Genomic DNA, 24,651 nt, shown 5'->3' with positions numbered 1-24,651 from the left:
CCTGAAAGAGGCTACAAGAAAGCTGGGGAGGGAGTATTTACAAGGGCTTGAGGAGAAGAGCTTTAGACAGGAGATTAGGAAGAAATCCTTTACGGTGAGGCTAGTGAGATGCTGGAACAGGTTGCCCAGGGAATTTTTGGGTGCCTTCTCCCTGAAGGTGTTCGAGGCCAGGGTGGATGAGACCTTGAGCAACCTGGTCTAGTGGAAGGTGTCCATGGCAGGGGGTTGGAACCAGATGATTTTTAAGGTCCCTTCCAACCCAAACCATTCCATGATTCTATGAATTGGCATGTGACATCCTAGTTCTGCAGCGTGAGGACCCCAGATATAGGAATTGGGTCCCCCTGTGCAGCTGAGCTCCAGCACTAGATGGGTGGTCCAGCAGTGGGAAGGTTGGCACGTCCTGTGAGGTGCTGGAGGTAGGAATGAGATCATGCTTCAGACTTTCATGCAGGCAGCTCAGAGCCTGCATTGTGCCTTGTTTCCAGCAGGAACCAGCAGTTGTGTTCAGATCTCCAAGGTGCTGGAGGCAGTCATCCTAAGAGGGACCTGCTCGGAGGTGTTGGTCATCTTGAGAGGGGCAGCCTGATCCCTGTTAGAAACCACCTTAGCAGGGCATAAACTTTAAGACTGGAGCTTTGCTGGGTGCTTTTCACCCAGGACAATTTGTTACTCCCAGCACTGGAGTCTGTGCTTTGGGCCATGACTAACGGTAGAATTGCAGACTATCTTTGGTTGGAAGAGACCTTCAAGTTCATCTAATCCAACCTTTGACCCAGCACTGCAAGGTCATCACTAAACCATGTCCCTAAGCACCAGGAGAAGTTCAGGTGTTAGTGGTCATGAGCTGGATGTTAACCCTTAGAAGACACTTGGTCAGTAGTGGACCAAAAGATGTAGAAGGAATATTTCTTCGTTTCTCTCAAACCCCCCATGCTGGAGATCATGAGAGCCCTCTCCAGAGCAAAAGCAGAGTGTGCTGCTGACATTATTGGTTGGGTTTTTTTAATTTTCATTTCTTTTTTAGCAAAGATTTGATTTTTGGGGTAATTCATGGATGGAGTCATCAGAATCCTGGCTCCTGCAGATGAACTAGTCACACCAGTTCCTCCCAGCCGTGCCCTGATAGAGGCAGGGTCTTTGTCTGTGTCAGAGCCTGGGTGAGGTCTTGTTATGACACTAATTAGCAAAGGCCTGCTGCTGGAGCAGGTTGGAACCTCGCTGCTGATTGTCTCCCATGTGGATTGAAGACAAACCCTCCTTAACAAGTGCCTTGAGTAGCTTGAGCTGCTGAGCTCCCCAGCATCAGTAATTAATCCATCTGGTAACAAGTTGCAGGGCTTGCAGGTAGCAGTTCTGGGAAGGAGCTTTAACTGTTTTGGCACCAGGCAACCCAATGCCTTTAGCAGCTTTCTTTGAATAAATGAGACCTCAACCAGAGAACCTGAAGCATGTTGGACCTGCTGAGGACAGTGAATCATGGACAAGGCTTGGCCTGGGCTGGGAAAAAAAGGCACCAAAGTGGGGCTTCTGTGCTACCATTTATAATTCAGGCATTTGCTCCAGCTTCTCAGGTGGTTCAGGGTCACAGAATCACTGGGTTGGGGTTGAAAGAGATCTCTGAAGTTCATCTAGTCCCACTCCCCTGCTAAAGCAGGGTCACCCAGGAACACATCCAGGTGGGTGTGGAATTTCTCCAGAGAAGAACTCCACAACCTCTCTGGGCAGCCTACTCCAGTGCTTTGGCACCCTCAAAGTGAAGAATTTTTTCCTTATGTTTAAGTGGAACCTCCTGGGTTCCACTTTGTGCCTGTTGTTTCAGGAAGTGGACCCATCTTTAGCAAGGGGTGTTAGTCTGGATGATCTCCAGAGCATCTTCTTTCCAATTCCTACTATGCTGGGATTCTGTGATACAATATGCAGACAGGAAACAGTATGTCATTCAGGTAGGATCATGGCTGGGAGGAAGGAACACATAGGACTGAAGATGTTCAAAGCCAGGCTGGATGAGGCCTTGAGCAACCTGGTCTGGTGGAAGGTGTCCCTGGCCATTGCAGGGGGGTTAGAACTAAATGATCTTTAAGTCCTCTTCCAACCCAAAAGATTCTATGATGGTTCTATGAAGAATGGGTGAGAAATCCTCCATGAGTTGATCATGTCTCTGCTAGTTGGGACCACATCATGGCTGTGGTAGGAACCAATGCTGGCTCCAGCATGCTCATCCCTGGCTCTTCTATGCATCTTGGGGTTGTAAGGTAGCCCAAGGACTGCCAGTGACACTAGCACAAGCCAAAATGGCTTGTAGGTAAGGCTATGAAGGGATGCAGAGAGCTGTTCTTAAAGCTCCTGTGTGAGTTTTGTCTTCTCTTTGATAGCACTAAGGATTTCCCTTGCTCCTGGTGACACATCTTGCTTTGCAGGTCTGTTTTTAAGGTGTCACCTCCTGATGGTGAAGGTGATTGCCACTTGACCAGTTTTTCTGGGTGCCGAGGAGAAGCAAAATTAGCTTGAAAGGTGGCCCCACTCTGACACAAGTTTAAAATAGATTCAGAAAGTTCCAGTGTGTGGTGTGGAGAAGTTGTGTGAGATGGTGGAGTTTATATTCAAGTGGCTCTCTAAGCTCTGTCCTCATTGCAGCATCTCTGAAATGCTCATCAGCTCATGTCGTGGGTTTCTGTTACTATGAGGACCCCTAGTGAGGCATTTTCTGCCTTATTCTGATGGTTTATGTCAATTTTTTCCTCCTTCAGGTTGAGTAGCTCCCTTCATGGCAGCGTCTGGACCATGAAGTTTGTTTCTGCAGTGTTTGTGACTTCTCCTTGTAGCTAGCTGACTTAATTTTGCCTCTGCTCTTCCCCATACTACTGAGCTGTCCTCAGATGAGCCTTGGGAGAAGGTGGTGAAGTGTTTCTCCATCTCCCTCAGGCATTCAGGTTTCTTCCAGTTGATGGATCCTACAAGATGGAAGCTAAATGTAGTAACTCAGCACTGTGCACCTCCAGCCTCTCAGGCATAGGATTTCCTACTCAAACTCAACCTTCTCATCTGGTTTGTTGCAGGCACAGCTGCGAGCGTTCATCCCTGAGATGCTGAAGTACTCCACAGGGCGTGGCAAACCAGGCTGGGGCAAGGAAAGCTGCAAGCCCATCTGGTGGCCTGAGGACATTCCATGGGCCAACGTTCGCAGTGATGTCCGCACAGAGGAGCAGAAGCAGCGGGTGTGTATCTGCCACGGCTGCCTTCTGGCTGAGCATGGGGGCTGAGACCAGTTTTTGTGGGAACAGTTTTACCCTCAAGGCATGAAGGAAACCGTGACACCAGCCTCTCCTTGGCTTCATGTCAGACAGCTCTGCTGAGATCCCCCTGCAGCAAAGCAGAGACATGGACATGTTGGAGTAGGGCCAGAGGAGGCCACAGCAATGATAGGAGGGCTGGAAGCCCTGTGCTGTGAGGCCAAGCTGAGGGAGTTGGGGTTGTTCAGCCTGGAGAAGAGAAGGCTCCAAGGAGATCTTCTGGTGGCTTATCAGGATTTAAAGGGGGTGAGAAGAAAGCTGTAGACAGACTTTTGAGCAGGGGCCTGTTGTGACAGGACAAAGGGTGATGGTTTGGAACTAAAAGAGGGCAACTCGGATGAGAGAGAATGAAGAATTTTTTTCCACCAAGGGTGGTGAGAGCCTGTCATAGGTTGTCCAGAGCTCTGGTAGATGCTCCATCCCTGTAACTATTCCAGGTCAGGTGGTTTGGGGTTTTGAGCAACCTGCTGTAGTTGCAGATGTCCCTGCTGACTGCAGGAGGTTTGGATTACATGAGCTTGACAGGTCCAATCCCACCGTAACCATTCTGTGGGTCTGTGATTTTATGATTCAGCCTGGGAGAGCAATGAGATGAGAGAGGTGTCACCTTCTCTTCGCTCTGTCCTTGCTGGATTTGTGCAACAAGATGTTTGAACCACATCTCTTTCTGCACTGGGAGCCCTTTTCACTAGCTGCAGAACCTCCTTGTCTCTGTGGCCTTATAGAGCAGCCTAAGACCAGTCCACTCTCCAGGCATGCAGGTTGTTTATCACAGAGTCTGTATCATGGTCTTTTGAAGCCTTTGAAAGGATTCTCTCCCATCCCGAGCAGAAGGCACCTTTCTACTCAGTATCAGCTGGTCAAAAACAGTGGAGCTAGGAAAAAATGAGACAACTGGGTGGAAACATCTTGGATGGTATCAGTTATGGCCATATATGCAGGTGATAATTGAGATAATAAAGGTGTCATAAAGATAATCAAAGAAAGTTGCCAGGCTGTGTGAGGGACGGGACTTGTGCAGGCTGATGTAGGTCTGGTTGGGTGGAGAGCGATGGGGTTGGGTTGGGAACTAGAGGATCCTTAAGGTCCCTTCCAACCCAAACCTGGTGATGCCTGGTGAGGTTTAAAATGTTTCTGTGCCAGTTGTTGCTTTCCTAGGTAGGGATGGTTTTCTCCTGGAGGACCTCAATCCCTTAGTTAGAATTCCTTGAAAGCTGGAAAAACAGGTTTCATGGAGAAACTTCCCTTTCCTTTGGCCATATGTCCTCATTCTGTGTTAGCACAGCAATGCAGGAGATCTGTGGGGTGGGTTTTGAGTCTTGGAGGAAAAGAGAAGCTGAGGAGTGAGAGGTTGGGACCTTTGGTTTGAGAATTTGAAATCCACCCAGTAAAACCCAGTAACGATAAGCACGGAAAGCACTGCAGTGGTTCAGAGAAAAACCTGACACTGATTCTTCAGTGAAGAATCTGGAGAACAGGTATTATGAGGAGTGGCTGAGGGACCTGGGTTTGTTTAGTCTGGAGAAGAAGAGGCTGATGGAAGACCTTCTGGCTCTCCACAACTCCCTGAAAGGAGGTCAGAGCTATGTTGGTCTCTTCTCCCCAGTACCAGGTGACAAGATGAGAGGAAATGGCCTCAAGCAGTGCCAGGGGAGGTTTAGGTTGGATATTAGTAAAAAATTTTTTTGCTGCAAGAGTGGTCAGGCCTTGGAACAGGCTGCCCAGGGAGGTGGTGGAGTCCCCACCGCTGGAGGTGTTCAAGAAACGTATGGACTTTGGGATGTGGTTTAATGGCTGTGGTGGTGTTGGGTTGATGATCTTGGAGGTCTCTTCCAAGCAAAACATTCCTGTTTCCACGACTTGCCCTTTTCCACTCTGCTGGTAGGTGTCGTGGACCCAAGCGCTGCGCACGATCGTGAAGAACTGCTACAAGCAGCACGGGCGTGAGGACCTGCTCTATGCCTTCGAGGATCAGCAGACACAGCAGCAGACCACCACCACACACAGTATAGCTCACCTCGTGCCCTCACAGACAGTGGTACAAACCTTCAGTAACCCCGATGGCACCGTCTCCCTCATCCAGGTGAGTGGAACCCATCTGGCTTCTCCTTTTCCAGCATGGCAGGCCTGGGGATGGAGTAGCCTGGAGCAGGGAGGTGGTGCAGAGCAGATTCCTTTTGGTAGCTGAACTTGTTCTTCGAGGATTGTGTCTTCATCTTAGCCCACAGATTGGTTAACCCAGTGCTCCCACCAGAAGAATCATAGGGTCACAGAATTGTTTTGGTTGGAAAAGACCATTAAGATCGTCAAGTCCAACCTATAACCCAGCACTGCCAGGTCACCACTACACCATGTCCCTCAGCACCACATCTCTGTGGCTTTGAAACCCCTCCAGAAATGGGGATTCTACCACTGCCCTGGGCAACTTTTTCTGGGCCTTGACAACCCTCAAGGGGAAGAAATTATTACTCACATCCAAGCTAAACCTCCCCTGGTGCAATTTAAGGCTGTTTCCTCTCATTCTATCTTTCTTCTGCAGAATAAGAGACCAACCCCAACCTGGCTCGAACCTCCTTTCAGGGAGTTGGAAAGAGCCAGAAGGTTTCCTTTTCTCCAGGCTGAACACCCCCAGTTCCCTCAGCTGCTCCTCAGAAGCTCTCTAGACCATTCCCCTTTTTCTCCAGACCCTTCTTATTTTCTTCATTAGCTTTGTTGCCCTTCTGGATACACTCCAGCCTCTCAAGGTCTTTCTTGGAGTGAGGGGCCCAAAACTGAGCCCAGGCTTTGAGGTGTGGCCTCACCAGTGCCCAGTCCAGGGGGATAATCCTTGCCCTGGTCCTGCTGGCCACACTCTTGCTGATCCAAGCCAGGATGCTGGTGGCCTTCTTGGCCACCTGGGCACATTCTGGCTCATTACTGTTATTCTCTGTGGGTGTGATGCCTTTGAATCTGAGATCATTTGAGTGTCCCTTTGCCTGATTTTATGGACATATTTGGGCCATAACCAATGTGTTCAGCAGCATTTTGTTGACTTCCTTAGGTTGGTACTGGTGCCACAGTTGCCACGTTGGCTGATGCCTCCGAGCTGCCCACCACAGTTACCGTCGCACAAGTCAATTATTCTGCTGTCACTGATGGCGAGGTAAGAACCTGAGTTTGTGATGCACGAAACAGTACTGTCCTTATCTGAACTTCAGGAAAGTTAAATACTAGACCACTTAATAGACAAGTACTTAATAGAATTAAGTGGTCACAGGAAACAACCAGCCTTGCTTCAAGGGTTAACATTGCATCATTGTATGGTTTGGGTTGGAAGGGACCTTCAAGATCATCTAGTTCCAACCCCCCTCACATGGGCAGAGACACCTGCTAGACCTGGTTGCCTCATCCAATGTGGTCAAACACTTGCAGGGATGAGGTACCCACAACTTTTCTGGTCAACCCTTTCCAGTGTTACACCACTCTCATTGTGAGGAAGCTTCTCCTAACGTCCAACCTAACTCTACCCTGCTCTAGTTTCAAACTATTGCTCCTCATCCTATCACTACAAGCCCCTGTAAAAAGTCTCTCCCCAGCTTTCTTGTAGGCCCCCTTCAGGTACTGGAAGACCTCAGGGTTGGAAGTGATGATTGTGGCTAGCTAAGGCTGAAGGCACATCCTGTGGGTGAGATGAAATGGGTCTGTCCCTTGGCTGCAGCTTTGAGGGAGATTTGCAGATCCCAGAGAGAGCTGTGTAAGTGCCCAGTAGTGTAGAGAGCACAGGAGATACTATGGAGTTACTGGTCCTTTTGGTGCCAAAGTTTCTTCCACTGCTTTACAACTTGGTGAGGTTCTTTCTGTTGAGGACTTGAAACCATTTCAGTCCCAAAATCTCAAAACTTATATTTACAGACATTTATTTTTCCACTTTGTTGTTGAGTTATAAAGGTTTCGTTATTTGCAGATTCATGGAATGGTTTGGGTTGGAAGGGACCTTGAACATCATCTGGTTCCAACTCCCCTGCCATGGGCAGGAACACTAGACCAGCCTGCCCAAGGCCTCTTTGTGTGTGTTTAAAAACCATTAATTTAAGATTATGAAGATTAACTTTTAGTTACTTAATTTTTTTAACCCTCTTTGCTTCTAACCCCACCTTTAAACCAAGCTGCAGGTCCCTTTTTGCCCATTTTCGTGCCAGAATTCCTGGTGGTGAGGTCTGGTCCTCTCTGCTCTGCGTGGGCAGGACTTTCTGTAGCGACAGGTGGCAGCACAGAACAGCTTTGCTCGCCCAGACCCTACTTCACTCTCAGACCAAGCCTCGAAACAGTCTGGCTCTGGGGCCATAGCCTTGAAGAAGTTTGGGGCTGCTTTGAGGGTTTTCAAGATCTAGTTTTGGCTTTTGAGATCAGAAGGATATTTTTCAGAGGCACAGATAGAAAGCAGGGGAAGACAGATGTCTGATTCCTGAAATCCAAGTGCTATCTTGGACAAAATAAGGACACAAAAGTCATCTTTCTTTGAGGTCTGGGTGCTGTTTCTCTGCACAGATTGCACAGATCCACAGCCTGCTTTTAGGAGCCTTTTTCTCCTGCCATCTCTTGCTCTGTGAAGATGAATGAAGCTATGAATGAATTTGCAAAAAGTCTGAGTTAGCTCAGATGTGTTTATAGAACCACAGAATTGTTTCAGTTGGAAAACAGCTTCAAGATCATCAAGAGAGCAGGGAGAGCGCTTCAACCTAAGACTCCCATGGCCATTAAACCCATCACACCGTGTCCACATTTAGGGATGCTGGCTAGGATCTCTGCAGCACAACCATTACGGCAGTATGGAGAAGAGCCTGGACAGTCCTCGCTTCTTTTCTAGGCCTTAGTCTATCCCTGCTCTGGAAGAGGTTAGGCATCTTGACAGCACCATGGGTCAAGTGGAGACCTGCCTTATCACAGAATTATAGAATGGTGGGGGTTTGAAGGGACCTCCATTGGACATCGAGTCCAACATCCCCTGCCAAAGCAGGATCACCTAGGGCAGGTCACACAGGAAGGCATCCAGATAGGTCTTGAAAGTCTCCAGAGAAGGAGACTCCGCAGCCTCTCTGGGCAGCCTGCTCTAGGGTTCAAGCACCCTTACAAGAAAGAAGTTTTTCCTCATGTGGAGGTGGAACTTCCTGTGTTCCAGTTTGTACTCATTGCCCCTTGTGCTATCACAGGATACCACTGAAAAGAGCCTGGTACCTTCTTCTTGACACACACCCTTCAGACATATCTAAACATTCTCACTCCAGTGTGTGTTGCCATGTGTTTGTGAAACTGCCTGTCTGTCCCTCCTCTGTGTGGTGGTGGGCAGGATGCCTTTCCCAGTTGGAGCTTGCTTCATTTTGCCTAACAAAGTCCCATCGACTCAATCTGACTTTCTCAAGATCTCTACCATCTGCAGCTTCCTTCCTTTCTGGGGCCACTCAAACTTTGGTTGCCTCTTTTCCTAAATAAAACCCCAAAGCCAAGTTAACCTTCTCTAAACTCAACCTTCCTTTCTGCTGTTGGCAATGCACTATCTCACTGCTTCCTCCCTGCTTTGGATCCTTCCGCCCAGGGTCAGCTCTGGGCACAGGAGAATGAAGCAGTGGCCTTGAACGTCAGACGGCTGGGGATGGCTAAAGAGCTACGACGACAGCCAGCTTTGCTTGTGCCCAAGTACTGGAAAACCACACTGGCAGCTGCTGAGGAGTGTGTGATAGCAGATGTGAGTGAGAGCACCACAGGTTCTCTCTCCTTCTCCATCCTGTGATGGGACTAACCCTTTCTTGCCCAAAGGAAGCCAAATTGACTTGATCTTTTGTGGGGAGATTTGTGCCCATTCTGCTTCTCTGGACTTTTTCTCCACCTTAACAAAGTTAGGCCGCTTTTCTTCATCACCTTCCTTAGCATTCTTATTTGTGAGCCTCAGCAAGTTAGTGAGTGGCCTGACAGGTTTATGGGGATGAAAACGGTGATGGGAGGATGGGGGGGGCGAGATCTTCATCTTGGATTTGTCAGCTGATGGACCTTCATCCTCCACTTCTTTATGCTGGTTTTGGTCTACTGCATCTTGCTGGTTTGACATCCTGGTGGATTTTGTGGCCCTATGCATATCTCATGAGTTGTGGAGTCCCAAATGGAGAAATATGGAAAATCATAGAATGCCAGGTTGGAAGGGACCCTCCAAGGAACATCTGGTCCAACCTTTCTAGGTGATAGTGTAGATGAAATGAGATGGCCCAGCACCCTGTCCAGCTGAGTCTTTAAACTGACTAATGTAAGGGAATCTACTGCTTCTCTTGGGAGAGGATTCCAGTGTCTAAGCAACTGAAACTGGGTGAACTTTAAATAACGTGAAAACTATCTGCAGAAAGGAGAGGGTTTAGTAAAACTGCCACCTTGAACTTCTGGAGGACAAACTTTGGCCTGTTCAGGAGACTGATTGACAAAGTCCTTTGGGAGGCCACCCTGAAGGATATAGGAGTCCAGGAAGCTGGGCATACTTCAAGAGGGAAGTCTTTAAGGCACAGGAGCAGATGTCTGTGTGTGCCAAAAAATGAGTCAGCAGGGAAGATGTCCAGCCTGGCTGAACAGGGACCTTTGGCTGGACCTCAAGAGCAAAAGGAGAGTCTGTGGCCTTTGGAAGAGGGGACAGGTCTTTCATGAGGACTATAAAGGTCTAGTGAAGCTCTGCAGGGAGAAAACTGGGAGAGCCAAAGCACAACTAGAGCTCATCCAGCTACAGCTGTTAAGGATAATGAAAAATGTTTCTTTAAATTCATTAACCACAAAAGGAGGACTAGGGGAAAATCTCCATCCTCTGTTGGATGCAGAGGGAAACATAGTGACTAAGGATGAGAAGGCTGAGGTGCTCAGTGCTACTTTGTCTCACTCTTTAGCACTGGAACCAGCAGCTCCTGTGAACTAGGAGTCAAGGAGGAGAAGCAGAATGAGGTCATCACAATGAATGAGGAAGTGGTCACTGACCTGCTACACCGCTTAGACGCACACAAGCCTATGGGGTCTAGATGGGCTACCCCCAAGGGTGCTGAAGGAGCTGGCAGATGTGCTTGCCAAACCGCTTTCCATTATTTATCTGAAGTCCTGGCTAACTGGGGAGGTCCCAATGGACTGGAGAGTAGCAAATGTAACACCCATCTACAAGAAAGGAAGAAAGGAGGATCCTGGAAACAATAGACCTGTCAGTCTGACCTCAGTACCAGGGAAGGTCATGGAACAGATCATCTCAACACCTATTACACACCATATAGAGAACAGCCAGAGGATCAGGCCCAGTCAGCATGGGTTTATGAAAGGCAGGTGCTGCCTGACCAACCTACTCTCCTTCTATGACAAGGTGACCTGACTATCATATAAGGGAAAGGCTGTGGATATTGTCTATCTAAACTTTTTGAAAAGCCTTTGACACTGTTCCCCACAGAATTCTGATGGACAAACTGGCTGCTCATGGCTTGGATGAGCTCACACTCTGCTGGATGAAGTACTGGCTGGGCAAACAGGCCCAAAGAGTGGTGGTCAATGGAGTTATATCCAGCTGGCAGCCAGTTGCAAGTGGTGTTTCTCAGGGCTCAGTGTTGGGACCACTTCTGTTTAACATCTTTATTGATGACCTTGATGAAGAGATAGAGTGTGTCATCAGTAAGTTTATAGGTGACACCAAGTTGGGTGGGAGTGTTGATCTGCACCAGGGTAGGGAGACTCTACAGAGGGGCTTGGATAGATTGGATCAATGGGCCAACATTAATGGGATGAGCTTCAACAAGTGCAAATGCCAGGCCCTGCACTTGGGTCACTACAACCCCAAGCAGGCTTAGGGCAGTGTGGCTGGAAAGCTGTGTGGCAGGAAGGGACCTGGGGGCCCTAATCGACAAGCAACTGAATATGAGCAAGCAGTGTGCCCAGGTGGCCAAGAAAGCCAGTGGCATCCTGGCTTGTATCAGAAATGCTGTGTCCAGCAGGAGTAGGGAGGTGATTGTCCCCTTGTACTCCGCTCTGGTGAGGCCACACCTCAAGTGTTGTGTCCAGTTTTGGGCACCTCAGTACAGGAGAGATGTGGAGGTGCTGGAGTCAATGCAGAGGAGGGCAATGAAGCTGGGGAAAGGTCTGGAGAATAAATCTTGTGAAGAGCAACTGAAGGAGCTGGGGCTGTTTAGTTTGAAAAGGGGCTGAGGGGAGACCTCATTGCTGTCTTCAGCTACCTGAGGAGATGTTGTGGAGAGGCTGATGCTGGTCTCTTCTCACAGGTAATTAGTGACAGAACAAGAGGGAATGGCCTCAAGCTTCGACTGGGTAGGTTTAGACTGGACATTAGGAAAAGGTTTTTCCCAGCAAGAGTGGTCAGGGATTGGAATGTGCTGCCTGGGGAGGTTGGTGAGTCACCAGCCCTGGATGCATGTAGAAGTAGTTTGGGTGTGGTGCTTGGGGATATGGTTTAAGGGCAAACCTTGTAGAGTAGGGTTATCAGTTGGATTTGGTGATCCTGAGGGTCTCTTCCAACCTGAATGTTTCTGTGATGCAGTGAAAGGTCTGAAATAAGGGAGTTGAAGGTACCTGAAAGAGATGAACACAGCACTTGCCCTCTGCTATGTTCTTTTATTAAGCATTTTGCTGCATAATAAGAAAATTCCACTTGGCTCAAACCCATCCAAGCTCACAAGTGCTGTACAGAGAAGCCCTGAGTGGACTGCTCCCCAAAATGACGCTGGATGGGTGCAGTGAGGCCAGCACAACCCATTTTTTGTGGGGGATGCGATCCTTGTTGGGGTTCCAGCACCTTTAGAAATGCAACTGCTTTTAATAAGGCTGGCAGGCAGTGATCCGAGTACAGCAACAGTCAGCACTGGCCTGTTTTGTTGTGGACATGGCTGGTCAAGAGACATTTGTGGGAGCTTGAGGAGCTTTGCAGGTGTTTATGGAGTGTACTTTCCATGAAGAAACTCTTGTTTGACCTGGAGAACAGCAACTAAAATCATGAGCTGATTAGAGAAACCCACTCATGGCTGGCAGAGGATTGTAGAGTGCAGCAACATTCTCAGGTGCATCTCAGGCTTCATCCCTTTCCCCTCCTGTCTCTTGAAGTCAAAGTATGTAGAGGTCTTTGGCTCTTTCATTTAGGAAGTAATTGTTCATCCATGGGCTGACATCCAACCCTAGGACCTTCCTTTTTGTTTCTCCCCATAGGTGGAGCAGAACTGGGCAACGCTACAAGGAGGCGAGATGACTATCCAGACGACGCAGGCATCAGAGGCCACGCAGGCAGTGGCATCGTTAGCAGAAGCAGCAGTGGCAGCATCTCAGGAGATGCAACAAGGAGCAACTGTTACCATGGCACTCAACAGGTATGGCTGAGACATGTGAAGGCTTTTGAAGCATTTCTTTCACTTGAAAGACCACTGCCTACAGACCCAGCAGAGGCTCTCTCCCATAGCAAATTCCTATGTCAACCTGTGTCCAAGTGTCAGCAGGATAGTTCCTTGATGTCCACTTCAACCACAGAACACTGACTTGAAAATTGCCTGAAAGAGGGAGAAATGGGTAGTAACTGTGCCCACTAAATGATGTGTTTTGAGCAACAATGCTTCAGTTCCAGAACTGAGCTTTAAAACTTTAGAAGAGCAAGCAAGCTGCTGAAGAGCAGCTTGAGCACATGTCTTATGAAGAACAGCTGAGGGAACTGGGTATTTTTTAGGCTTCAGAAGAGGAGGCTGAGGGGAGACCTCATCAACCCTCTACAACTCCCTAAAGGAGGTTGGAGTGAGGTGGGGACTGTTCTCTTCTCATGTGCAACACGTGACAGGACAAGAGGAAAGGGCTTCAAGTTGTTCCGGGGGAGGCTGAGTTTGGACAACAGGACAATTTTTTTCACTGAAAGGGTTGTCAAGCCCTGAAACAGGAGGTACTGAAGCCCCTATTCCTGGAGGGGTTTAAAAAATACGTGGGTGTGGTGCTGAGGGACGTGGTTTAGTGGTAGTGGCTTAGCAGTAGTGATGGGATTGTGGACTCTAGGCAAGCAGTTGGACTTGATGATCTCAAAGGTGTCTTCCAAACTCAACAATTTCCCAGGACTCTGTGATTCTAAGACTCATGATGTGTTAGTAGCACTGTAACTGTGCTGGTCTGGTTCTCCCTCAGGGAATCATTAAGGTTGGAAAAGAATTCCAAGATCACCGAGTCCAACTCCTAACCCAGCACTGCCAGGTCACCACTAAGCCATGCCCCCAGAGCAGAAGTGTAGGAAACACAGCCCCAGCAGCACAGGAGGTTTCACTCTGCTCAGGTGTAGACAAAGTATTTTCCTCATCCATTCAAGATAGACGAGAAACTACTGGAGAGAGTGGAGGCTCCAGAGATGCTGAGGGGCCTGGAACATCTCTGTGAGGAGGAAAGGCTGAGAGACCTGCAGCTGTTGAGCCTGGAGAAGAGCAGCCTGAGTGGGGATCTGATTAATGCTCAGCAAGAGCTAAAGGGTGGGGGATGAGAAAATTGGACCAGACTCTTCAGTGGTGCTCAGTGACAGGACAAGGGGCATTGTGCACAAAGTGGAATCCAGGAGGTTCCATCTGAACATGAGGAGAAACCAGAGGAGGTTGGAGCCAGGTGTAGGTTAGCCTTTTCTTCCTAGTGACAGAACGATGAGGAAAAAATGGCCTCAGGTGGCACCAGGAGAGGTTTAGAGTGAATGAAACTTCTTCACTGAGAACATTCTCAAGCACATGAACAGCCTGCCTAGGGAGGTACTTGAATCCCCATCGCTGGAAGTGTTTAGAAGGCGCAGAGATGTGGTGCTGGGGGACATGGTTTAGCACCAGACTTGGTAGAGTTAGACAGTGGTTGGACTGGTGTTCTCCAAACAAAACCATTCTGTGACTCTGTGAACTCTGAATCTCCTTCTGATGGCTGCTGACAGAGCTCAGAGTCTTTTGCAGCCCTGCACAGAGCAGTACATCTGCCAACAGCACGGCATCATGGGTGATGCAGCCTCTCAGGTTTGAGGGTGGGAAATGCTAGGCCTTCTAGTAAAAGAGGACCAAGTGGAGGTGGGTAATTAATTGATTGATTTGAACCAATTAATGTCTGTGGAGCACTCTGTAACTGAGAAAAGCTTTTTAAGCTGCAGCTTATTGTTATTTTCGGGGATGGAACTGTAACAGGTCATTAAAGTGCTCAGCTGCCCTTGAAAGTGGATTCAGCTAAGTGCTGGGTGAGGTCTGGGAAGCAGGGTCACACCAGTAATTATGTGCTCAACCCAGGTTTGCTGGGGTGGAGCTGGCCTTCCTGCAGTGTAGATGCTTTCATGTAGCTGTAGGTTCAGAAGAGATGAGCCAAAGGGAGTCAAGAAGCAGAAGGAGGAAATACTCTGGTTCACTAAGATCTGCTCTGAGATATGGAGGGGCTGTTGAGAAGTGAATACTGGTGAGATACTGGAACAAGTTGCCCAGGGAGGTTGTAGATGCTCCATCTCTGGAGATGTTGGACAAGGCCTTGAGCAATTTGATCTCATGGAAGGTGTCCCTGCCCGTGGCAGGGGGTTGGAACTAGATGACTTCAAGGTCCCTTCCAACTCAAGCCAATCTATAATTCATAGAGTCACAAAATATCTTTGGTTGGAAGAAATCTTCAGGATCATCTAGTCCAACCTTCAGTGAAAATACAGCCTGAGTGGATACAATTGGAAAGTGTTTAGCACCTGAGCAGGAAATAAGGAAACAGAAAGAATAACTTGGAAGTTCTTGGAAAACATTTGGCTCAATTAGTCTACCAGAGAATAAGCATGAAGAACATCCTAGGGGCAGCTGAACAAAACACCTATTTTTGAGTTCATTAAGGTGAGATTTGGTAGGAATCTTAGAGAATCATTTAGGCTGGATGAGACCTTTAAAGTCAAGTCCAACCTTGAACCTAACACTACGAAGTCCCCTGCTAAACCATGTCCTTAAGCATCATGTCTTTTAAATACCTCCACAGAGATTCAGCTGGAAGAAGGAGGTGGCTTTGGAATAATTTTGTGGCTAGCAGTAGGTCACCAGAAATGTCAGTGGGTTGCCACACTCTGAGTGTGCAAATCAACTATGACTTCATAAATGCCAAATGACACCCATAACAAGAAACCTCTCCTGTACATATCCAGTGTGGAGCTATGTGGTTCCAGTTACCATTCAGGAGACTATCATAGAATGACACAACAGTATGGGTTGGAAGGGACCCTAAAGATCATCCAGTTCTGACCCCCCTGTCATGAGCAGGGACACCTTCCACTAGCCCAGGTTTCTCAAGGCCTCATCCAACCTGGCTTTGAGCCACCTCCAGGGAGGGGGTATCCACAGCCTCAAAGGGCAACCTGTTCCAGTGTCTCACCACCCTTACTGTAAAGAATTTCTTCCTAACCTCCAGTCAAAATCTCCCCTCTTGCAGCTCAAAGCCATTGCCCCTTGCCCTATCACAACAAATCCTTGTAAAAGGTTTCTCCACAGCTTTCTTGTAGGCACAAGAGATCCTCAGGAATATTTCATCACTCCTGAGCAGACAGGAAAAGGAACAGGACAAGAAGTCAGGAACAGGCCCTTGAACTAACTCAGGTGTGTTTGCATCTTGAATAGTGTGAGAAATGGTCACCTCTTCAAAGAGTTGTCTTAGGGTAGGAAAAGTCTGGAAAGCACAAAAGTGATCAGAAGCCATTAAGAGTCCTTGCACATTAAGTGCTCTTCACCTTCATGCATCCTGGACTGATCCCCAGCAGTGTGGGCAGCAGGTGGAGGGAGGGGATTCTACCCCTCTGCTGAGAACCCACCTGCAGTGCTGGGGCCAGCTCTGGAGTCCTCAGCACAGCAGAGATGTGGACCTGTTGGAGCAAGGCCAGAGGAGGCCACAGCAGTGATGGGAGGGCTGGAAGCCCTCTGCTGTGAGGCCAGGCTGAGGGAGTTGGGTTTGTTCAGCCCAGAGAAGAGGAGGCTCCAGGGGGACATTCTGGTGGCATTTCAGGGGGTGAGAAGTAAGCTGTGGACTGACTGTGGATCAGGGCCTGTTGTGACAAGAGAGGATGTGATGATTTGAACTAAAAGATGGAGATTCAGACCTGAGAGAAGGAAAAGACTTTTTTCCTCTGAGGGTGGTGAGAGCCTGTCCCAGGTTGTCCAGAGAGGTGCTAGATGCCTCATCCCTGGAGCCATTCCAGATCAGGTTGTCTGGGGCTCTGAGCAACCTGCTGTAGTTGCAGGGTTGGATGAGATGACCTTTCAAGATCCCTTCCAACCCAAACCATTCTGTGATCTTGGAAGAGAGGTTACTGTTTTGCAGGGGGTTTGTTGGTTGGTTGGTTGGATTTTGTTTGTTTTGTTGTTTTGAGGGTTTTTTACTCTCAAATCTTGAGGAAAAGGAAAAGACAAAACTTCTTTCTTGTTTCTTACAGTATCAGATTTCAAGGCTGCCCAGCCAGACCTGGGTGGTACTTTTCAGAGTACCCCAATGCCATTTTCCTTCACACAGCATCTAATGAAATGTGGAATTCGTTGCTACAGGATATTGTGGAAACAGAAAGTCTAAATGGGTTCCAAAGGGGATTAGAGAAATCAAACCTGCTGGTCCAGCTGCAGCCTCTGATGGAGATCAATATTCTGCCGACCGTTGGAAGCTGAGAGAATGTAGGAAGGGGAGGATCAGACTCGCTTCTTCCTAAAGGAGGCAGGGACTGTGCCCCTGGACTGGGCACTGGTGAGGCTACACCTCGAATCCTGACTTCAGTTTTGGGCCCCTCGGCCCAAGAAGGTTGTTGAGGGGCTAGAGTGTATCCAGAGAACAATGAAGTCTGGAGAACAGGTCTTATGAGGAGTGGCTGAGGGAACTGGGGTTGTGAAGCTGCTGAAAAGAAGCCTGAGGGGAGACCTTCTGGCTCACTATAACTCCCTGAAAGGAGGCTGCAGCTGGGTGGGAGTTGGTCTCTTCTACCAAGTAGCAAGTGACATGATGAGAAGAAAAGGCTTCAAGATGCCCCATGGGAGGTTTAAGTTGGACATGAGGAACAATTTCTTTCCCATGAGGGTTGTCAAGCCTCAGAACAGACTGCACAGGGCAGTGGTGGAATCCCCATCCTTGGAGGGACTTCAAAGCCATGTTGATGTGGTGCTGAGCGATGTGGTTCAGTAGTCACCTGGCAGTGCTGGGTTAGTGGTTGGACTTAATCATCTTAAATGTCTCTTCCAACCCAAACAATTCTATGATTCTAAATAGCTGACAGTGGCTGTTCTCACAGCAGGCTTACTTCATGAGAAGGATCTTTGGTCTGACCTCATTTGTGTGAAGAAATGTAAGAATACTGAACAAAGCTACTGATCACTCATTAAAAAGAATTATTAAGCCACTTGACTGGGGAGAAGTTCTCCATCTTGGCTAAACACGGAGCTGTTGGTGTGATCCTGGGAATGGTAACCCTCTGGGGCCTGTTTCAATGCAAGGTGAACTTGTGGAATCAGTAATGAAGGGCAGAGCTCTAAAATCTGTAGAGACATGGAATGTGACAGTCCCCAGAGATTGACTTTTGTACCAGAAACTTACCTCAATTGTCCAAAAGCTTTTTGGGAAGTCTTGGGCAGAAGATGTGAAGGTAAGAGGAGGGTGAGACATTGGAACAGGTTGCCCCTGTTCCAGGGCAGGGCGTGGATGCCCCCTCTGTGGACATGTTCAAGGCCAGGTTGGACAGGGCCTTGAGCAACCTGATCTACTGGAAGGTTTCCCTACCCATGGTAGAGGAGCTGGAACTAGATGATCTTTAAGGTCCCTTCCAACCCAAACTATATTCTATGATTCTGAAAGGTCAGGCATGTTCTGACTAGGAGGTCTTCAAGCTGAACAAAGCCAGTAGAAGCAGCTTCTTTCCACGTAGTCTTCCTCCATTGTAGCTTTTCTTCTCTGGCTAACTTCATCTGGGCCCAGTAAGAATCTTTCCATTCGAAATTTGTTCTCCTGGCATGCTGGTTATAATGGGTACAACTGGAATGATGTTGTCTGAGCTTCTTAACTCTTCTTTCTCTTCTCTCCTGTCCCCACAGTGAAGCAGCTGCCCACGCAGTAGCCACTCTTGCCGAAGCCACTCTGCAAGGTGGAGGACAAATTGTCCTATCTGGTGAAACTGCAGCAGCAGTAGGAGCGCTTACTGGAGTTCAAGATGCCAATGGTAAGGTTTGGGTTTGCTCTTTGCTAGAGATTCTTCCTCTCTTTTACTTGAAATGTGGATTTTTTTTCTCCTTAAATTAGTTGTGGCTCACTGCAGGTGGTCTCTAAGTGGGTTGTTACTTCAAAGCTCAGAACACAACGGTAACCTCTTGTCATAGTGCTGGTGGCTCTGCTCTTCTCCTGCTCCTGCCAGCATTCTATTTAGTCTTTATTTTTGGGGTGGAAAACTCCTCCCCACTTCATCTGCACAAGGAGGACTAGACCTGATCAACTAACGTAACCACAATAAACTCACCTCCACAATAAACTTATCTCCAAACTGCTTGGCTGTGAAGTGGCAGAGTGCAACCAATGTTTTCTCACCTGCCCATTTCCTTCCTTCCTCCCTCACAACTGCTTTGTCTGCTTGGTGACAGCTCCTCAGCAGCTGTCGCCCTCTTGTTTGGATGGCACCTTCCAGCCACCCCTTGGCAATTGATTTTGGGTTGTTTGCCTCCTGCTTTTTCTTCCATCCTGCCACCAGAGTCAAACTCTCGTTTTTAGGGGTTCTCTGCAGCGTTTCTCACCTACAATCTAGATGTTTCTTTGGCCAAATCTGGTGACTTTTGCAGTTACTCCAACTAAACTGATAGTGAATAAACCAGTAAGTTCATAGAGTCTTGTTCAAGTGGCTATACTGGAATGTACAAACTTGTCTGGTTGGTGCTCTTCTACTTCCTCCAATTGTGTTGGACTTCTGGGTGACGTTCTTACCATGCTTTCCCAGTTTGGAGGTGAAACTCATTGGTTATTTTAACTTAATGTGTCAAAATAAGCTCAAAAATGAGGTAAAATGGTGAAATCTGGAGAAGACTCTGGGGGCACCTTATAGCTGCCCTCCAATACCTGAAGAGATCTTACAGGAAGGCTGGAGAGGGACTTTTCATAAGGGTGTCTAGCAGTAGGACAAAGGGGAATGGTCTGAAGCTGAGGGAGTGTAGGTGTAGTCTGGAGTTTAAAAAGAAGTTGTTCAGTACAAGGGTGGTGAGACTCTGGAATAGGCTGCCCAGGGAGGTTGTGGATGCCCTGTCCCTGGAGGTGTTCAAGACCAGGCTGGATAAGCCCTTGAGCAACCAAGTCTAGTTGAGAGGCATCCCTGCCCATGGCAGGGGGGTTGGAGTAGATGATCTCTGAGGTCCCTTCCAATCTAAGCCATTATGTGATAAGCCATAAAGAATCATTGCCCTGAGGATGTGACTTTTTGGATTCTGATCATTCAAGGGGAACTTTGCATTCAGGTTACCCAGGGAGGTCATGGATGTCCCCTCCCTGGAGGTGTTCAAAGCCAGGGTGGATGCAGCCTGGTGTCCCTGTGCATGGCAGGGGGCTTGGAACTAGATGATCTTTAAGGTCCGTTTCAACACAAACCATGCTATGAATCTATGAACCAATTGGATTGCAGTGATGACTTCCTGCCTTGTTGCTTGGCTTGTAGAGCAGAAATCTGGTGAGGTGAGACCTCAGGTTGGGTGTCCATCCAAATCCTCATCTCGTGGGGAACACGCTCATTTGGAACGTCAGTTTTTGGTCTGCAGCAAAAACGGGGCAGTGGAGGGAAGAGTGATTTTTTTGTTTGTTTGGGCTGTGCGACTTGATATGCCTTGCTGTGGAGGCAACCAGCCTGAAGGGGGAGCAGAGATGAAGTGAAATCCCTGTTCTGGGAGCTGGGAATGCATCTGATACCGAGAGGGAAGAGCAGGGCTGTGTCGTACTCCGCAGTGGGGGATGAGTGATGGATGGTTATGGAAGGATCTGCCCTTGGATGCTCAAAACCAGCAACTAATCAGATTTGTAAAAGCACGCTAGTGTCCTTTAGCAGCTCTGCACCCCCTGACTCCTTTTGGTCTGCTTCCATGGTCTGGATTCCTTTGGATGCTCTCCTCCTCCACACCCTTCCTGAGTCACTCAGCCTCACTCACCCACCATTAATATAAATGTAATGCATGTTGGGGGTTGGGGGCTGTTGCAGGTTTTTTTTACCCTTTTTTTTTTTTCAGGGGCAGAGTTGGAAATCAGCTGGGATTTAGAGTGCATTAAGGGGAGGGAGGCTGCAGCATTTCCCTCACCCCCCCAGCCCCTCTCCTGGTTTCCACTCTTCTTCGATCTGCTCTAATCTCCGGTGGTATTAAGGGGCAGGGCTTTGGCGGCCCTTGGAAGCGCCACGCTGGTAGTTTGATTACGTAACCAGCTAATATATCTCCCTCAGGGATGGAGGAGATGGTGGTATCCATTCCCACTGTCTGGGGATGGAGAGCAGATGGATGGGTTTTCAGCCTTGCTGCTCTGATGGAGGATTTATTATAGAATTGTAGAATTGTTTTGGTTTGAAGAGGTCTTTAAGATCATTGAGACCAACCTTCAGCTTAACACCACCATGGTCGTTAAACCGTGCCCCAGACTGCCGTGTTCACACGTTTCTTGAGCACCTCCAGGGGTGGTGACTCTACCACCTCCCTGGGCAGCCTGCTCCAATGCCCTGACCACTTTTTCAGGAAAGAAATTTTTCCTAATATCAAAGTTAAACCTTCCATGGCACAATTTCCCTGGCCATTTCCTTTTGTACTATCACTTGTTCCTTGGGAGAAGAGGCCAACCCCACCTAGCTCCAACCTCCTTTCAGGGAGTTGTAGATAGCCAGGTCTCCCCTCAGCCTCCTTTTGTCCAAGCTCAACAACCCCAGTTCCCTCAGCTGCTCCCCACAAGACCTATTCTCCAGACTTTTCACCCTGCCTTGGTCCTTGGACCCTTCATCCTGCCACACTTGCTGATCCAGGCCAAGATGCTGTTGGTGTTCTTGGCCACCTGAGCACACATTGGCTCGTGTTCTTACAGCAGGCTGTGAGTGTGAATATCCTTCTGTATACCAGTGCTTAGTGGGGACAAGCTGCTCCTTCCACAGGGAGGAGATGAAATGGGGAGTAATATGGTGCAGGAAGGAGAGGGGTAAATGAACCAGAGCCATGATGGCATTAACCAGCAAATTCCCTCTGCTTGATGTTCCAAAGTTTTAATATGCTGATGTTTCTATTAAACACTTCTCTCTAGGAATCATAGAATAGGAGGGGTTCAAAGGGACTTCTGGAGATTGTGAAGTCCAACCCCTCTGCCAAAGCAGAGTCACCTAGGGCAGGATACACAAGAAAACATCTGGATAGGTCTTGAAAGTCTCTAGAGAAGGGGACTCCACAACTTCTCTGGGTAGCCTGCTCCAGGGCTCCAGCATGCTTTGAGTAAAAAAGTTTTTCCTCACATTGAGGTGGAACCTCCTGTGTTCCAGTTTGTATCCATTTCCCTGTCCTACCACAGGATGCCACTGAAGAGAGCCTGGCCCCTTCTTCTTGATGCCTACCCTTCAGATATCTTCTCTTCTCCACACTAAACATCTCCAGGTCTTTCAGCCTTTCCTCATCAGACAGATGTTACAGTCCCTCCATCATCCTCATAGCCTCTATTGGACACTCTCCCATATATCCCTATCCCTCTTGAGCTGGGGAGCCCAGAGCTGGATGCAATAGATTCACAGAATGGTTTGGCTTGGAAGGGACCTCAAAGATCCTCTAGTTCCAGCCCCCTGCCATGGGCAGGGACACCTTCCACTACACCAGGTTGCTCAAGGCCTTATCCAACCTGGCCATGAACACCTCCCAGGCAGTGGACATCCGCAGCCTCCAGACGTGGTCTCGCTAGGGCAGAGGAATGCTCTTACCTTCTTACGGGAGATCCCAATCCCTTTCCCGTGCCACTTTCCCTGGAAGAGGCATAAATGTACCCCCATCTTTCTGGGATGGAAACAGAGACAGCAGTTTAACAAATTTCTCTGGCATCTGAATAATAATGAAATGATGCAAGAGCCCCAGGACTGCCAAAAAGAGACAGCTTCTGTGTGTTATGGATATCTTGGAAACCAGGGCTGGATTTGGTCTTGGAGGGAGCTGAGTCCAGGAACGTGCTGCGGATAATCTGGCGATCGGTTACATTTTCTAGCTGAGGGAAATAAGATCTCCTGCTCCCATGCAGTGTCAAACTAAGCTAAGTGCATTATGGTTTTCTTACCACTCTGGAGCATCTGCTCTGCCTTGGGATGCTTGGAACTGCTGACCCCATGGTTTTGAGGCTCAGATGGTTTTGTTCTTAAGTGGCTGGCATTAAAGCAAAGTCATATTCAAAACAAGCAAAGGGGGATTGGAGCAAACACCTATTTCAGTTGGCTGGGAACTGCAGATGCTCCTGTCAGAGGGAACTCTGCCACTGTGGGGCTGCTTTGGGCAGCTCCACATTGAGCTGGTGCTGGAGCCATCCCAGTGTGCTGAGGCTAGGGGAGAGAAATTTGATCGGCATTGGGAGGGAGGAGGTGACAGTGCCAGCCTGCAGCCTGGGCCCCTCTCATTGGAGCATCCTCATACTGCAGCCTTTTGTTTGACATTGATCTGATCAGGGCTTTGAAAGCTGCTTGGGCTGGAAGCTTCCTGGCTTCATCTTGAAATATTGATGAAGCTTCTGCCTCAGCAGGGCTATAGCAGTGTGCTGCTGCCTGTGAAGGACGGGGCAGGCTCTCTGCACAAGGAAGGTTGGGGTAATGGCCTTGGTGTCATCACAAGGCTGAGGTTCATCATATCATAGAGTGGTCTGGGCTGGAAAGAAGCTTTCATGGTCATCTAGTCCAACCCCCTGCAGTCAGCAAGGACATCTGAAACAAGAGCAGGTTACTGAAAGCCCCAGATAACCTGATCTGGAATGGTTCCAGGGATGGGGCATCTACTATCTCTCTGGGCAACCTGGACCAGGCTCTCACCACCCTCAGTGGAAAAAAATTCTTCCTTCTCTCCAGTCTAAGTCTCCCTCTTTCAGTTTCAAACATCACCCCTTGTCCTGTAACAACAGTTTCTGCTAAAAAAGATTGTCCCTATCTTTATTTGTGGATGCTCTTTAAGTTCTGAAAGGCCACCAGAAGGTCTTCCTGGAGCCTTCTCTTCTCCGGGCTTACCAGCCCCAACTCCCTCAGCCTGGCCTCACAGCAGAGGGCATCCAGCCCTCCTATCATTTCTGTGGCCTCCTTTGGCCCTGCTCCAACAGGTCCACATCTCTGCTGTGCTGAGGACTCCAGAGCTGGCCCCAGCACTGCAGGTAGGGTCTCAGCAGAGCAGAGGAGCAGAATCCCCGCCCTCCACCTGCTGCCCACACTGCTGGGGATCAGCCCAGGACAGGTTGGCTCTGGGCTATGAGCACATGGTGCCAGCTCATGTCCAGCTCTTCACCCTCAAGTCTTTCTCCACAGGGCTGCTCTTCAGCCCTCCTTCCCCCTGGTTGGGTTGGTCATAGCAGTTTTGTGCAGTGTGTGACACTCTGAAAGGCCATTTGGGAGGTGAGAGGGGTGGGGTGCTCAAAGCTCCATCTGAGTTTCAAGATTAGTGCATGGAAAGAGCCATGGTGGTAAGAGCTGGAGTTTGTAAGAGGAGAAGTGACAGTGGAAGATGTGAAATCAAGCTGTGACCAGGGAACTGGATCCTCACTTGTGTACCTTGGTCCTCACATGTGGCAGCTGCTGCACATTTTTGTTGATGTTCTGCTCCCTGTGCTTCTGGAGATGTTTCTGGGAGCTCTGATGTGCCTGCTGGTGGTTTGGTAGCTGTAAAGGTGGGCACTAAGAGGAGCCAAGAGTGGGTCTTGCCTTTGTGATAGGACAAGAGGGAATGGATTGAAGCTGGAAGAGAGGAGACTTAGACTGGATATTAGGAAGAAATTCTTTATGGTGAGGATGGTGAGACACTGGAACAGTTTGTCCAGGGAGGTTGTGGGTGCCTCCTCCCTGGAGGTGTTCAAGGCCAAGGTGGACAAGGCCTTGAGCAACCTGGTCTAGTGGAAGGTGGGACAAGGGCCTAGGGAAAAGGTGCCCATGGCAGGGGGGCTGGAACTAGATGATCTTTCAAGTCCCTTCCAACCCAAACAATTCTATGATTCTCCATCCCCTCAGTCATCAAAAACCCCAAACCAAATTGTCCACACAACCAGAAGTGGCCAGGTTGGGAGAACCTGTCTCAGTTGCCAACTTCCGTGTCAGATGCGGTTTAAAGCTGAAAAATCTTCAGCAAGGGATGAAGCTGCCCAGCTTCCCCCACAAAATCAGCAGGTGGAAACC

General features: G+C 48.7%; 1 protein-coding gene across 1 annotated transcript in view; it reads left to right on the top strand.

Moving 5' to 3' along the window:
• NRF1 (nuclear respiratory factor 1) overlaps positions 1-24,651 on the top strand; it is a 77,833-nt gene that overhangs the window by 28,761 nt on the left and 24,421 nt on the right. The window contains exons 6-10 of the mRNA XM_054178663.1: positions 3,060-3,218; positions 5,179-5,376; positions 6,334-6,435; positions 12,492-12,649; positions 18,353-18,477. Coding sequence (XP_054034638.1) covers positions 3,060-3,218; positions 5,179-5,376; positions 6,334-6,435; positions 12,492-12,649; positions 18,353-18,477 — 742 coding nt within the window. The remainder of the gene's footprint in view (positions 1-3,059; positions 3,219-5,178; positions 5,377-6,333; positions 6,436-12,491; positions 12,650-18,352; positions 18,478-24,651) is intronic.

This window comes from Dryobates pubescens, chromosome Z (assembly GCF_014839835.1).
Source record: "Dryobates pubescens isolate bDryPub1 chromosome Z, bDryPub1.pri, whole genome shotgun sequence".
Lineage (NCBI taxonomy): Eukaryota > Metazoa > Chordata > Aves > Piciformes > Picidae > Dryobates > Dryobates pubescens.
This window is presented reverse-complemented; position numbering and strand designations above follow the sequence as displayed.